At 39.9% G+C, this 14,083-nt stretch overlaps 1 protein-coding gene across 3 annotated transcripts in view; it reads right to left on the bottom strand.

Annotated features, from left to right (window-relative positions):
• Positions 1-14,083, bottom strand: part of chd3 (chromodomain helicase DNA binding protein 3) — a 45,632-nt gene that overhangs the window by 14,945 nt on the left and 16,604 nt on the right. For 2 of the 3 annotated variants that reach the window (XM_023280762.3, XM_023280765.3), the window contains exons 22-37: positions 13,382-13,506; positions 13,058-13,289; positions 12,538-12,722; positions 11,341-11,518; positions 10,922-11,008; positions 10,404-10,489; positions 9,772-9,905; positions 9,539-9,683; positions 8,111-8,273; positions 7,835-7,992; positions 6,922-7,114; positions 6,664-6,768; positions 6,425-6,556; positions 5,272-5,380; positions 3,778-3,910; positions 294-489 (exon numbers count right to left, since the gene is read on the bottom strand). In XM_023280762.3, coding sequence (XP_023136530.2) covers positions 294-489; positions 3,778-3,910; positions 5,272-5,380; positions 6,425-6,556; positions 6,664-6,768; positions 6,922-7,114; positions 7,835-7,992; positions 8,111-8,273; positions 9,539-9,683; positions 9,772-9,905; positions 10,404-10,489; positions 10,922-11,008; positions 11,341-11,518; positions 12,538-12,722; positions 13,058-13,289; positions 13,382-13,506 — 2,361 coding nt within the window. The remainder of the gene's footprint in view (positions 1-293; positions 490-3,777; positions 3,911-5,271; positions 5,381-6,424; positions 6,557-6,663; positions 6,769-6,921; positions 7,115-7,834; positions 7,993-8,110; positions 8,274-9,538; positions 9,684-9,771; positions 9,906-10,403; positions 10,490-10,921; positions 11,009-11,340; positions 11,519-12,537; positions 12,723-13,057; positions 13,290-13,381; positions 13,507-14,083) is intronic. The other variant, XM_035953043.2, reaches the window with a different exon arrangement.

Raw genomic sequence — 14,083 nt, 5'->3', positions numbered from 1 at the left:
GGCGGAGCGATATGGTCAATGCAGCAACAAAGATTGCACAACAGCTGCGGTGAGATATGTTGATGTGGATCTTTTTCACTGTGCGCCTGTTATTATCTGTCTGCCAATCTCCCCCACTTTCTCTAAATCTGTCTGCCCAAGTTTGCTTTCTCAGCTTCTCTGCATGTATTTTTCATAGACACAAAAGTTGTTTCCATATCCAATGCGGGCACATTTGTTTTTGTTGATTTATTTACTATACAACAACGAGACAGTTTCACCAGAATTATTGGTGTCATCACATCCCAACTGACCTTTGTGCAGGACAGCGTTGGCTGGCTTGTTGCCTGCCAGAGACTCCTTGCTGAGGTGCTGGTGCGACTCCGCCAGACACTCCACCTCTGCAAAGCGAGCGTTGAGCGCCATGGCCGGGTGGCTCGGGTCCTGGGTCATGTTTAGGTAAGCTGCCCGCCGCAACTGCTCCTCTATAACCAGCGCCTGCTCCAACAGCTGGAGGACAGTGGTAGGGAAAGAGGCACTAAAATTAGTACACTGACTATTTCATATTCTACTTGACTATAATAACAGTAACATATACTGCACTTTTCAGAACTGTTACTTACTGCTTTACAAAGGAAAGTTCAGATCAATAAAATAAAATGAGGCTGTAAAAAGTTAAAGAATCAATAAAAATCCAGCAATGCATAACATTTAGAAGGTGAACTGATCTGTTGGAAAAGATTAAACATATCCATCCATCCCTTATCTATACACCGCTTAATCCTCATTAGGGTCATGGGGGGGTTGGAGTCTATCCCAGCTGACTTAGGGTGAAGACAGGGGACACCCTGGACAGGTCACCAGTCTATCACAGGGCTACATATAGAGACAAACAACCAATCACATTCACACCTACGGACAATTTAGAATCACCAATTAACCTCAGCATGTTTTGGACTGTGTGAGGAAGCTGAAATACTCGGAGAAAATCCACGCACACACAGGGAGAACATGCAAACTCCATGCAGAACGATCCCAGGCCCAGACCAGGACATGAATCGGGGATCTTCTAGCTGCAAGGCAAACGCGCTAACCACCTCGCCACTGTGCAGCCCGAAATTAAACATACTGGAGGCCCCCCCCCAAAAAAAGAAATGACTGATTCTGCACTGGACCGTATGATATGGGCATTTCTGCACACTGGCTTCCAAAATGACAGTGCTGTTTTGAAAATATGTCTTCTAGTACTGGTATTATGTCACAAAACAGCATAATTCTATTTGCCATGCAGTGCTATGCAGCATTCCAATCTAATACTGCATGTTGTTGGTATACAAGTACTACATTTCTGATATGACAATATTCCGAAATAAACAGAGGTCATGTAAAAAAGCATATTCTGTTCTGATGTTCCATACAAGGTATTTTCCATATTAGTCATGTCTTCAGAAGACTCTTCAGACATGTACACAGCACATTTGGAATATTTGTCTCATTTGGAGGTTTTACTGCAGTTTTTTTTTTACACAGTCTCTTGGCTGTTTACAGTAAGCAACCAATTATCCAACAGTTTACAAGGCTGGGGTACAGAGACATGCCGAAAAAAAAGCCCACATTTCTGGTCAGAAGGAAGAAGATACCCATGTTAAACAGTAAGAAACTGGAATATGAACATTTGCATGTAAAGAAGGAAATTGGTGGATTAGTAGTATTGGATTAGTCGCATGAACAGCTGAGCGGGAATATTGTTTGTTTTGGAATGAAGGCAAATGACTCCATCTCATCCTCAAATACAGTTTATGTTTGCAACTCTCTTTTGTCATGTCTCATAAAGTGATCTCAGTCTAGAAACCCTATAAGCATTTCATTGTGAATCGATTTTGGTGGCCTATTTTGCATTCACAAAGGTTCGCTAAAGTCATCAATGATTCATAAAACAGAATGGACTTACAAAGTTAAATGGTAAAACATAATTGTATTTTTGATGCGTTAACTTCCATTTTTTCTTTTCTGTCTTTGTTGTGGTTCTTTCTTTTTTGCTCCACATAAGCTATGATTGCACCTTCCAAAGCCAACGTTTAACATCACTGTTACGTGAAGATTTATTTTGAGCAATATGATTTGAAAAATAAACTTCTGAAACAAGGGTACAAGAAACAGATGATCTCCAGCCTGTCTCAATACCTGCAAATGGTTCGAATTTGTAGCAGCTGCAAGTAACTACTCTATTGTTCTATGCACTGCATTAAAGGCAAAATCCAACATCAGTTTTGTTAGGTATATCTTACATTAACTTTCAGTATGTGTTTTCATTTTGTCATTTTTCCAGTGTCAACACATTACATGCTTTAATTTATGTCCTGATATCTGACAAGCTGCTTTCTGAGAACAGAGAGCAACCAATATGTAGCAGGGGTGTTTCATTTGGACAAATACAATGAATATAAGGGGCATCAAACAAGGGAGTATCAAATATTTTTCATCTCATGAGCTTGATTTATTCTAATAAAATACAGAGACTGTATATTCGTGCAAATCTTGTCCAGGCAGAGCAAGAATACTATATCATGGCTGAAAATTATGTGAAAGGAAAAACTATGGCAGGTTAAAAATAAGACTTATAGTTCTCGTGTTTCTTCTGCATGTGCTCCTGCACAAATACATCAAACTAACAGTTCAGCCTGCACAAAGCTCCTCAGAGAATGAGTTCCACAGACTTAATAAAACTTAAGCTCCTCCCCTGCACAGCTGAATTCACTGGTAGCTGTGACAGTGTGCAGCTGAAGCCACTGATTGCAATAATTAGATAAAAAGCCATGCATTCAATGAAAAAATACTCTCAATAAATCTGTTAGCATAAACTACCTGTATGTTCTTATAAAATCAGTACACTTAATAAACCAATCTCAAATCAAAGGGAAACTAAAAAACAAATGTGGCTCCCTTTCATTTGAGCACAAATGTAGAAAATGTCTCCTTTTTCTACAAGAACTGAATATTATAAAAAAAAAGCTCTAGTAATTCCCTCTTTTTGCCATCTTCTCTTATTTCTTCTGAAAATTGCCTCAATCATCTCTGTCTTTTTCTAATATTTTTCTATAATCAGTGTCTTAGTTGGCATAGTAACGGTAACACAAGCATTTCATGAGAAACATAGCTCTAAACAGTATTTCTGTTTGATGTGTGCCGTGGAAAAAGGAGTTACTTGTGGTAAACGTGTTGCAAAAGAGGTTGTCATGGTACACAGCCAATTACTACTAAAACATGTTAAACAGAAATTGCTGAGATAGAATTCTTTACAGATGCCACATTTATCAAAACCTCCAATGATTTAGCAAGAAACGTAACGAGAAACATCGACAGAAACGAGACAAAGAAAGCAATAGAGTAAATGAGGATGTTGAGGGCAGGATCTGAAACATGTGAGCCGCTCAAAAACAGGATGAGAGCTCTTCCAGAAATGCAGCCGTCAGCAATACCATTGGGCTAATATGTGGGTCTAGGGGCATCTGTCATCCGACCATCAAACAAGTCAGGTGATCGAAGACGCTGAACCTCAAGAGTTTTATATAGCAACCAAAACCATCCAGTCCATAGCACAAAAGAACTTACAACTGTAAAGTACCCAAAGTTGGTCATAGTTGCTACCAAATTAAAGGCAATTCCATTTAGGCAAAGTTTCTATTTGCCATTTAAGAATATTGGGTTATTTTCTAATTTCAATGTATCAGCACACTGAAAACGAAAAAAAGTAGCTTTAGGATGTCGAAATGAAGGTGTAGCGGCGTCCCGTCTTACCTTGAAGCGTCGAGCCAGGAACTTGTTCTTCATCTCCAGGAAGTTGCCTTTATTCGCCTGCGACTTGAAAGGCTCGTTGACGATGGCGAACTGGGGATCATTCTGAATGTCCTGCCATCGAGCATAGCCATGACTGGTACAGGGATTCAGGGTCATGAAACATGTTTTGTCTGGGAGATGGTATGAAGCTGCACAGTGTAGACCATCAAATCTGCCCAATAGAATAAATACAGCATTGTACTGAAACTCAACAGGGAGGGATCCTGGTAAAATCAAAACAGTTGGAATGTGCTATTTCACTATCTTACCAGGAGATGGACATACGGATAAACACCACTGTCTTGTCTGCTGAGTTTAGACTTGGATTCAAAAGATCGTTGGCTTAGCTTAGCATAAACACCAGAACAAGGTGGAAACACAGAGCCTAACTCTATCTAAAGTTGAAAAATGTGCCTAATCACACTTTCAAAGTTCAACAATTGCTGCCTCATTTTTTGATAAGTGTACAAATTGAGAAATAACAATATAAAGGTTATAAAAGGTGACATGCAGTACGATTACAACTTCTTAACTAAGCAGGATGTGCAGTTATGGTACATGAAGCATGATCTTTGAAATAGATCTTGATACAGAGTTACAGACATACACAGATGATACCAAACTACACAACTTCATTGTGATAACAGGACTCCTGGTAGCTCCTGCTGAACCCACCTATATTTTAATCAAGTTTTATGGATTAAACAAATAATGTTTATTGCTGGGCTTTGGTAGATATTGCAGCCATATTTTAAAACCTTTTTTTCTGTCTTTATGCGATGCTAAATTAAACGCTGAGGAGGAGTTTGACATTTTAGGAGTAATGCTTATTTTCAGTCCCAGCACAAATCAAATGGAGAGGTTTATTGCTCTCATAACTGCCCATATAGCATAAAGTTAAAATTGGCAGCTTGTTAGCTTAACTGAAATACTAGCATAAAGACTGGAAACAAAGAAACAGGTAGCCTGGCTCTATCTGAAGGTAACAAAATCCCCCTAGCAGCTGCTCTGTACTTCACTTACAGACATACTGTTATTACTTCATATATTCAGAAACAGAAAGGCAAAACTGACAAGCAACAAAATATGGGAGTGGTAGTCAAGGCAATTTTCTTATTAAAATGCAAAACTGGATTTTTGTTTTTTGTTTTTAGCACAAAACAGATTTCATGCAGCTTCTAAAGCAGTCTCCCTTTTATTCCGGCCTATCTCAGCCTCACCATAAGCTTGCAGATTAATGAAAACACAGTTTTATGTGAATGCAGCATGGCCTTAATTACCATAATAGAGAGAACAACGTGAACTAAATGACCCACTACATCAGCTTCCAACAGACACGGCTCGCTGTTTACTGAGCTCTGGCTGGCTTGTTGACTTATTACGCTGGGCTTCTGCCGGCCAATAGAAAAATAAACACACCAGGGTCATCGCCCGGGCAACTGCTGTCAAGGATACATCACGATTCCCGCCAGCAGCCAGAAGTCGTGTCGGCGGTGCCAGATCTCGTTCATCTTCCCCGAGGAGATGGCAGCCCGCTCCTCGTTCTGCCAGAGTGTGTGCAGCTCTGCGGGGGTGAAGCCAGCACAAGGCAGAAATTAGCTTGGTCTCAAAGTGCTTAGCTTAGCTGAAACCTGGCTGCAGGTGTTTTCCACAACACACCCACAGCTTTTCTGGGTCTGTGATCAAGGTGGAGATAATTTTAGCTGACTGCTGCTTTTGTACAGATGCACTGGAAAGCAAGAGGAATGTTTTGCTGGTTGATTTTACGAGTAAATTTTATGTTATTTGGACTACTTAGTACCATTTTGGTCGGCTTATTAAGTTAATTTAACCCTTACACCTTTCTCTCTTCATTGCTTAGAAATAAATCTAATCTTGTCAGCCTTAGAAATGGAAAGAATATTTTTTACAATATACAGCTGATATTTGCAGTCTTTTCTTGAAATATTAAAATACAAAATAAATTTGCGCTGCCCATGTCTATTACATCCAATCGTATATTAGAGGATAGCAGTTTTAACTTTAAAGGATATATCTGAAGTGTCCTGTTGAAGATTCAGAGCAAAGAGGAAAGTGTTTGCTAAAATAAAACTTGTCCATCACCTTAATATTGATCACCGGAAGCATGACGTTACATTATATTTTTTGTGGCATTTCCTATGAAATTTCCTATAACGGAAGACTAATGTGACCACATCTTTACAAGTAAGTTGCCTCATACTTAGTTCTCTTTTCTCACTACCACTGTGCATTGTGTGCAAATCATCCCAAACCACATGTCTACACGGGAATGCTAAAAAAAAAAAAAAAAAAATAGCTCTTCAGTGCTGTGTCATCCTTAAGTGGGTCAGTTTTGATGAATACATGCACTACTTGTGGGTTTTGAAATATTCAGAGCTGCTCTTTATTTTTAGTAGATTAATCATTAATAAAGAATTTTATGCATGCCTGCAAGGAAATTCTCTTTTTGATGAACTGAACTGCAGCTGTTCACTTCAAAATGTTTAACAAAGTCTGTAGCTGTTGAAAGAGATAAATGAAGTTGCTACCATATGTTTTTACCAATCGGAGTCTGTTCCACATCAGCTGCAGCTAAATCAGTACTAACCAGTGAAGCCGCCATCTGCGATGTTGAACATGAAGCGAGGTCGCTCAATCGGAGGCTTCCCGTTACCCCTTGGAGCCTCCTCCTTCGCTGCTTTGACTTCTTTCACAACATCCTTTTCACCCTTGACCTCTTCTGTTATTACCAAAGACAACAAATGTGTTAACTCTCAGACATTTGTTTTAATGGCAACATACAGTCACAGGTCTAACAGATAATAAGACCAGTAGAGTGACACACACCTTTCTTCAAATCAGCCACCTCAGCCTTATCTTTGACATCTGTTGCTTCTGTGGTTGTTGGTGTTTCCTCCCGTTTTTCTTTCTCCTCCCCTGCCTTCTCTCCTTCTGCAAACAACAAAACAGAGTTAGATAAACCTGCGGTGGGAAATCATGCTCTAAATTCTTGTTTGTGCATGTTAGACTTTATCTCACAACACAACAAAAATGCAGCTTCCCTTATGGGCTTATCAACTTTGCTTCCCTTGTTTTTCTTATTACCTGATTTCTCCTCTTTGACATCAGTGTCTTGCTTAGATGTGTGTTTTGTCTCCTCTTTACTCTCCTCTTTTTTCTCTTCTGCTGTGGCAGCTGGAGCATCAGTTGTTTCTTTCTTCTCGTCGTCCTTTGGGTCACTCTCTTCTTTGCCGTCAGGAGCCGCATTTTGTAATGTTTCTTTTGTTGAGGAAGAAAGCTGTGAAGAAGACAATATTCTGTCAGTAACAAATTTGACTTGTTGTTAAATCATAGAATTTTCAAATGTCAATTTTTACAGAACTGATAAAATCAGATTTGTGGGACCACAGTTTATTCAGTTTCAGACTAATTGTATAAGTGCTTGTAAGTGCTTGTATACTGAGGCCTTTTTAAAATTCATTTCATGTACTTCACATTTGGAATGACCGTGTTAGAGCACATGCTGTAATAGTTTTGTTTTCTCAACTTCCAGGCAGCCACAACTTTAAACTGATTTTCACACTACAAAAATGCCACTCTAATTACATTGAATGTACACATTATTTCAAAACCGCAACATTTGCAAGGCAGTTTTGGATTTTTAATTAAAGTGTGACAGAGTGCAGAAGCCAGTGGTTGCATGAAAGGATGGAAAAAACATACAGAAATTGTTAAATGTCTTGGGAAATTGTTGAAAATAATAAAAAAAAGCATGTAATTTGTTGTAAAATGCACCCAAACAAATGCTATTCTGATAGAAAAGAGGGCTGAAAGCTTTGTAAACAGTGTATGTCTTATTAGTAAAATCTTTAAATGTCAAGGTTTTGCAGAGATGCAAAAGCAAATACATATGAAGAATAAAAATATATATTTGATGTAATTCATACACACTCTAAGTGGTGACTCAGAACTACAGAAAAGCTGTGAAATCTGTTGTGTTTTAAGCACCATGTCCCACCTCTTCAGGGTCTCCCGTCTTGTTGCCCTCTACCTCCTTCCCTTCATCCTTCTCCTTCGCTTTCTCTTTTTCCAATGTGGCCTCAGCCTCCTCCTTGTCCTCCTCCTTCTCTACCTCCTTCCCGTTCTTTTCCAACTTCTCTGATGGTGCAGGGGTTGCTGCATGTGTTCACACCAACAGACATATATGTACATTACAGTTGCTGGAATCCATCTTTATTGGTGCCCTTTACGTGGAGTGCCCCCTGCTGGTTCGGGTGTGTGCGTTGTTGTTTACCTGGCTTGGAGGTGCACGGTGTGTTGTTATAGCTGGCATCAGGAGTGGGAGTGGCGGTCTTCACAGCAGGAGAGGAGGCCCTGGAGGAGGACTTGTCTATGTTCACCTCAGGTTTCAGCTCTGGAAGACTCCACCGACCGTTGATGTGTTCAAACTCCTGGATCTGAACAGAAACATGAAACACTTTTGGCAGGCACTCACTTTACCTAATGCCACCTCATTTAAACACACCACCCACATGCCCTGCTTGTCTGGCAATATATCACACATTCCCTGTGGCACAGTTAGCAGATCAGGATGTGTGCAGGTTTAAACAAGTTGAACTGAAAGCTGGATTGAAGATGTTTGGACAAAGTAAAATAAACGGACAAACCGAAAGTAGGAGAGCAATGAAAACATCTTTCAAGATGTCATGGCAGATTTCTTCGCCACAAATAGAACTCACATATTTTATTTACTACAAGATGATTTACTACTTCACAGAGACATGTAAACACATGTTGATATGGAGGCACCGTGTTACCATTACAATCCCTATGATCTTTAACAAAGTTTTTATTTTTACATTTCTTTTATGGCTGGATTTTTTTTCTGCAATAGGCACTCAGTGTATTTACACTTGTATTTAATTCTCTGTAGACTTCAGTGTTAGTAGAATGAATTCACAATGAATTAAATTCCCTAACTTTAGTTCTATTGACACACTGCCACTATGTGATTTTATCTCATTGATATCTGCCTCAGAGTTTACTGTTCCTAGTCCCACAGCTGTATAAGAGATGAATTACTTTACTGCAAATCCAAACTGAACATTTCCTGCTGCTGCCAGAGCAGTCTCAGAGCAATGAGCTGCACAACTTCTCAGCAAGGTGAGCAACTTAATGGGAGCTTGCGGTTGGGAGGTAAACAACTGAAATTGAGCTTGTACCTCATTACTGACCGACTTCTTTAAAACAGTTTGTTTGGACTCAATTGTTTCTCTTCTGCTGTATTTTTGACAAATTAGCTGCTCAAGAAGTGCTTTCTGGAATATTAAATCACACTTGGTGTTAACATATATGACTAAAACCTAAAACCATTTTGGTTATTGCCTTTACTTTAGTCTGTTATAGCCGTTTTGTGCATGTAAAAGGCCAAAATAAGTTGTTCTCTTCCACAGAAAACTCTGCTCCTTACCTGCCTGAAACGCTTTTAAAATCTAGGTTTTTCTACGTTAGCTACTTCTGTTAGAGCTACAACTCTCTGTTTGAGAGATCTTTGATTACAGTACATAACCAATGTTGCCATTGGGCCAGATAAGCAATCAGAGCAAACTAGGACTTTCATGCGGGAGCGTGCAAACATATTCTAGTAGACCCCTAAAACACTTGTAAATGTGCATACTACATGCTCTTTAAGGATTACAACTTCCAACAGCTTTGGTCTGACCTTCTTCTTGACGAGCGACATGACACCGATACGTGTGAGGACCGGCTGGCGACACAAGCCCTCTCTTGGGACACCGTCGGCGAACGTCTCGGCCCCGTCAGCAACCGGCTCGCACAGGTGACGCATAAAGAGAGACACATAAGCTCTGGCAAAGAAGAAGAGGTCAGGAAGGGATGATTAAAGTGAGCTTGAAGGAAGTTTCAGCTTTCCTAAAAAGACTCTTTGTTACTTACTTGAATTCTTTCTCGGTCTTGCCCCTGAGGTCTCGAACAAGCCACTGAGAGGAGAAAGCGTCCTGAGATGGCATCCCCCAGCGCATCACCGCATTCAGGAAGGCTTTGCGCTGGCGTGTGTTGAAGCCCAGCACCTATTGAAGGAAATTACAGGATACCATGGATCTTTGTATGTGAAGCTGCTGCTGTCTGAACCGTGGCTTTAATACCAGTCAGTCTAATATATCTGTGTATTATTATTATTCTGGTGGATCTTAAATAAAAATACCCAAATGACGAAACTTTTTTATCCTCCTCCAGACATCTGTATTTCTCAAACGTCCCAAGGCCTTTTCTGGATAAGTCCGACCGCCTGATATTGCTAAAATAAACTCTGAGTCCCAGCGTGAACAATGCAGGCCATTATAAGCATGTCCACCACTATCATGATGATAAATGAGTTTGGAAGGTTCAAAGCTGGTGGAGATATAATGGCTTTGCTGCCATCTCCAATTTAAGATAATTTTTTGTTAGATTGCAAGAAAAATAACTGAAATTGCCAGTTCAACATAAATTAAACATGACAGACTTCAGTAACATCCCAATTAAAAAGGTCAAACTGAAAGCAGGACAGCTTCCAGAGCTGTACAGACCTCAAGGTTGCCTCCCACTCTGGCCAGGAGAGGAGGCAGAGGTTTATCCTTCTCGTTCCTCAACTGGCGACGTGACTGTCTTCGACCTGTGCATAGAGGCAGCAACAGAAAGGATGTAAGAACACGTAGAGGATTACTTACTGTAAGAAGGGGGAGACAGACAGACACTGTTTTGGCTCTTTTACACTTTGCAGACTTGAAGAGTACTTATAAAATTTATAGCCAGTAGATACACATCAGCTGAGAATTAAAAACTTCTGATTTGCTTGAAGCGTTTTCTTCAAAATTTCTGAAGCAATAGGTGGATGGTGGTTTGCATTTTTGGCAATCTAACTTGTTCAGGTCTGCCAGGGGACTGAAAGCACTAAATCAATTTCAAACCGTAATTCAACACAGACTTTACAGTCTGTCTTACAATAGACGTCTTTCATTTGTTTATGAGCAGCTCTGCTCGGTTTAATGTCTCTTTTTCGCTTTCTCTCGTTTTTTTTTTTTTTTTTTTTTAAAGCTCTCCTTACCTTCTGGCCGATCATCAAAGTCCTCGTCCTCCTCCTCGGAGCCCACTGAATACTCGGACTGGTTATCTGAAATGTCAGCATGCCACTCTGAAACAGCACATGGTGGTCTGTCAATAGGCCAGGCCCATTCACGTCCACTGTGCAAGTATCAACTCAAACAGGACACATATCATCTAAAATCTTACTATTCCATATTAGGATCACAAGATTAAAATAATAAATCTTAACAATAAATTGGAAATATTCTTAGCTTCATGTAAAGAAGGACTCATTTTTTAATACCGAGCTTCCTAAAAGATGCTCAAGCTCCCGTTTCACTGCTGAGATGATCCTATTCCTGACTCGTCATTGACTTGAACCAGTTCAGAGGAGTTTCCTTAGCTTACTTGAGTCTCACCAGGTCCAAACTCGGTCCCTACCTTGGTCTTCCTGTGCAGCGTCGTTGTAGTTGACAGGCTTGCGGTTCCTCTTGCCTTTACCCAGTTTGCTCGCCAGATCCTCTTGTTGCTGCTCGTAGTGATGCCGCAACAGTTTCTCCCAATAATCTGGGTCCACGTTCTCCTCCTGCTTGATGATCTCCCGCTCGATCTCCTCGATCTGCAGCATTAGATACGTACACACAGGTAGCAGAAGATTAAGTCAGAGATCAGTTAAAAGACAGCAATGTAAAGGGCTTTTCTTAGAGACATGCAGACAAAAGCAGCAATGTTTAAAGATGGACAGGATGACAGTTGCATCTGCAACACATTATTGCTGCGACAAGCTCATCACAGATTTATGTGCAAAGAATTGTGTAATGTCTCCAAAGTACCTAGCTGAATCTGATTAACTGTGGTTACCAGTTATGATAGCAGAATATATATATATATATATATATATATATATATATATATATATATATATATTCACTGTAACTTTGATGTAAAGATGTTATATCTCATATATAACAAAAATCGGGCTACATTATTGTACAGTTTCTTTATTAATCCCTAAAAACCTACATCTGTATATCAAAGTCACATATTTACAAGTCTAAGAAAACAACACCTTCCTGTCATAAAATGTCTTGGATGTCACTAAACTGTTGTTTCCTCAAGAAACTATGGATTGTGTTTTTTATATATGAAACCCCGGAAGTCTGAATCTGTGTTTTGGAAATTGTACACTACAGGGTTAAAGAGGGATACAATCAGTCATGGTGTTATGTGCTAGCTTCGCTCATGACATGTCTTCCAGCACATGAAGAGCACCATATGGACATGTTAACAATCTAAAAAAAAGTTGACTTTCAGTTGAAGGGGTCAGGAAAAGGATCCTTTGTAAATCGGTCTTCTGCACCAGAGGTTCCCAACCACCAAAAGTTAAGATTTTTATTTTCCGTCTAGTTTTATTTTCATGCTCTCTCTAGTGGACACTCTCCCTCATTGCGCTGAGTGGGACCTTAACCTTCCTGTGTGCATGACTATATGTGGAGAACACTATGCATTAAATCCCCACTCCCTCCCACCACTAACAATTCTATAAATCCAACGGACATAAATTATTAGAAAATCTCTACAAATGCCATTTTAACCATAAAATACAATACGTCCTCCTTTCTTTCCCCTGTCTCTCACCTTATCCTCCTCTCGGACCATGTACTGGGCCACTTTAAAGGAGCTGAGGTACTCGTTCATGTTCTGGACGTCCGAGTCATCTGTGGCGTCTTGGCTTCGGTCCAGCAGCCTCTCGATGGCAGTGGTATCGTAGTGGATGACGCTGCCCTCGTCCTCAACTTTATCACCTGCACTGTTCTTCATACCTGCCAAATGTTAAAAAGTAGGAATGGTTTGTCTTGTTCTTGCAGACCAGTTGAACAAAAATATCTGTTCTTGTCAACCAATTATTTCATCAATAAAACCAGAATATGCCAAGCATGCACTCAGGCCAAACTTGTCAAGATGTTAAAGTGAGTGTGTTTGACAATATAATTTCCTTCAGGACAAGAATTGCCTGCCAAACCTTCCCTTTTAGAATAGTCTCACACAAGCTTTGACCATAAGCCCATCATTGTTATATTTTTGTTAAAATCCTAATTTCATTTGACAAAAATATCCGCTTTGTGCAATTTCTACATAGAACCACAACTGCTGTTACCTTCTCCCTCGTCCTTGAAGAGCTCTTCTGTCCCAAACTTCAGGATGTCGTCCAGCTCCTGCTTGGACATGGAGCCAGCCTTGGATCCCAAACCTGGCCGGACTACTAGGTGAGTTAGCATCATCTTTCTCTTGGCCACCTGGGTGATACGCTCCTCCACGCTGGCTCGTGTCACAAAACGATAAATCATCACTTTATTGGCTTGTCCGATACGGTGAGCTCGACTGAATGCCTGTGTAGAGAGGGTCGAATTAGGTTTTGATTCAGAAAATAGGATATAATGTGGGGATTAATTTCCTTTCACAACAGCTGGTCGAACAGCACCTGAATGTCGTTGTGAGGATTCCAGTCAGAGTCGAAGATGACGACGGTGTCTGCCGTGGCCAAGTTGATTCCTAAACCTCCCGCTCGGGTGGAGAGCAAGAAACAAAACTGACAAGCACCCGGAGCTGGAAAAAGAGTGTGTAAGAGAGCAGCAATATAGCATTAGGTATAGGAATAGTTTCTCTGAAAATGATAAAAAGAGTTGCATTTGTAGGATGACTGATGAATACCAATGACTTAGCTGATAGTTCACCTGCTGCACCAAAGCATTTCTAACTTTAAACTTTCACTTCATAGCAGATTTCAATTATTCTAATTATACATTCAGTTCAGATATCTGATTCTTTAAGGATGTCTTTATTCATCCATTTTTTAACAAACACAGCTTAATTGTCCTCTTTTTAATATAGGAAAAAAACTTTTATGTTATTTTACTGTGCAATGTGTGTGAAGAAAGAACATCAAATTAAATATTTATTCTCATTGTTAATGCAACACAATCAGAAAACAGGAACACTTTTAAATAAAGTCATACTCAGATTAAAGTTGTCTGCGCACAATGAGTTTGCAGAACTTAAAGGCTTCTACATTTAGGTATTCCTATTGTGTTTTCCTTTGTGGCTCTAATGCTTCATTACATTTTAACATGGGCGGTTACCTAAAGTAGCAAATGCATTTGTACCAGCTCCAGGAGATGCATCA

The sequence above is a fragment of the Amphiprion ocellaris genome, chromosome 23, assembly GCF_022539595.1.
Source record: "Amphiprion ocellaris isolate individual 3 ecotype Okinawa chromosome 23, ASM2253959v1, whole genome shotgun sequence".
Taxonomy (NCBI): domain Eukaryota; kingdom Metazoa; phylum Chordata; class Actinopteri; family Pomacentridae; genus Amphiprion; species Amphiprion ocellaris.
The sequence above is the reverse complement of the archived record's forward strand: the minus strand, read 5'-3'. Positions and strand labels throughout refer to the sequence as shown.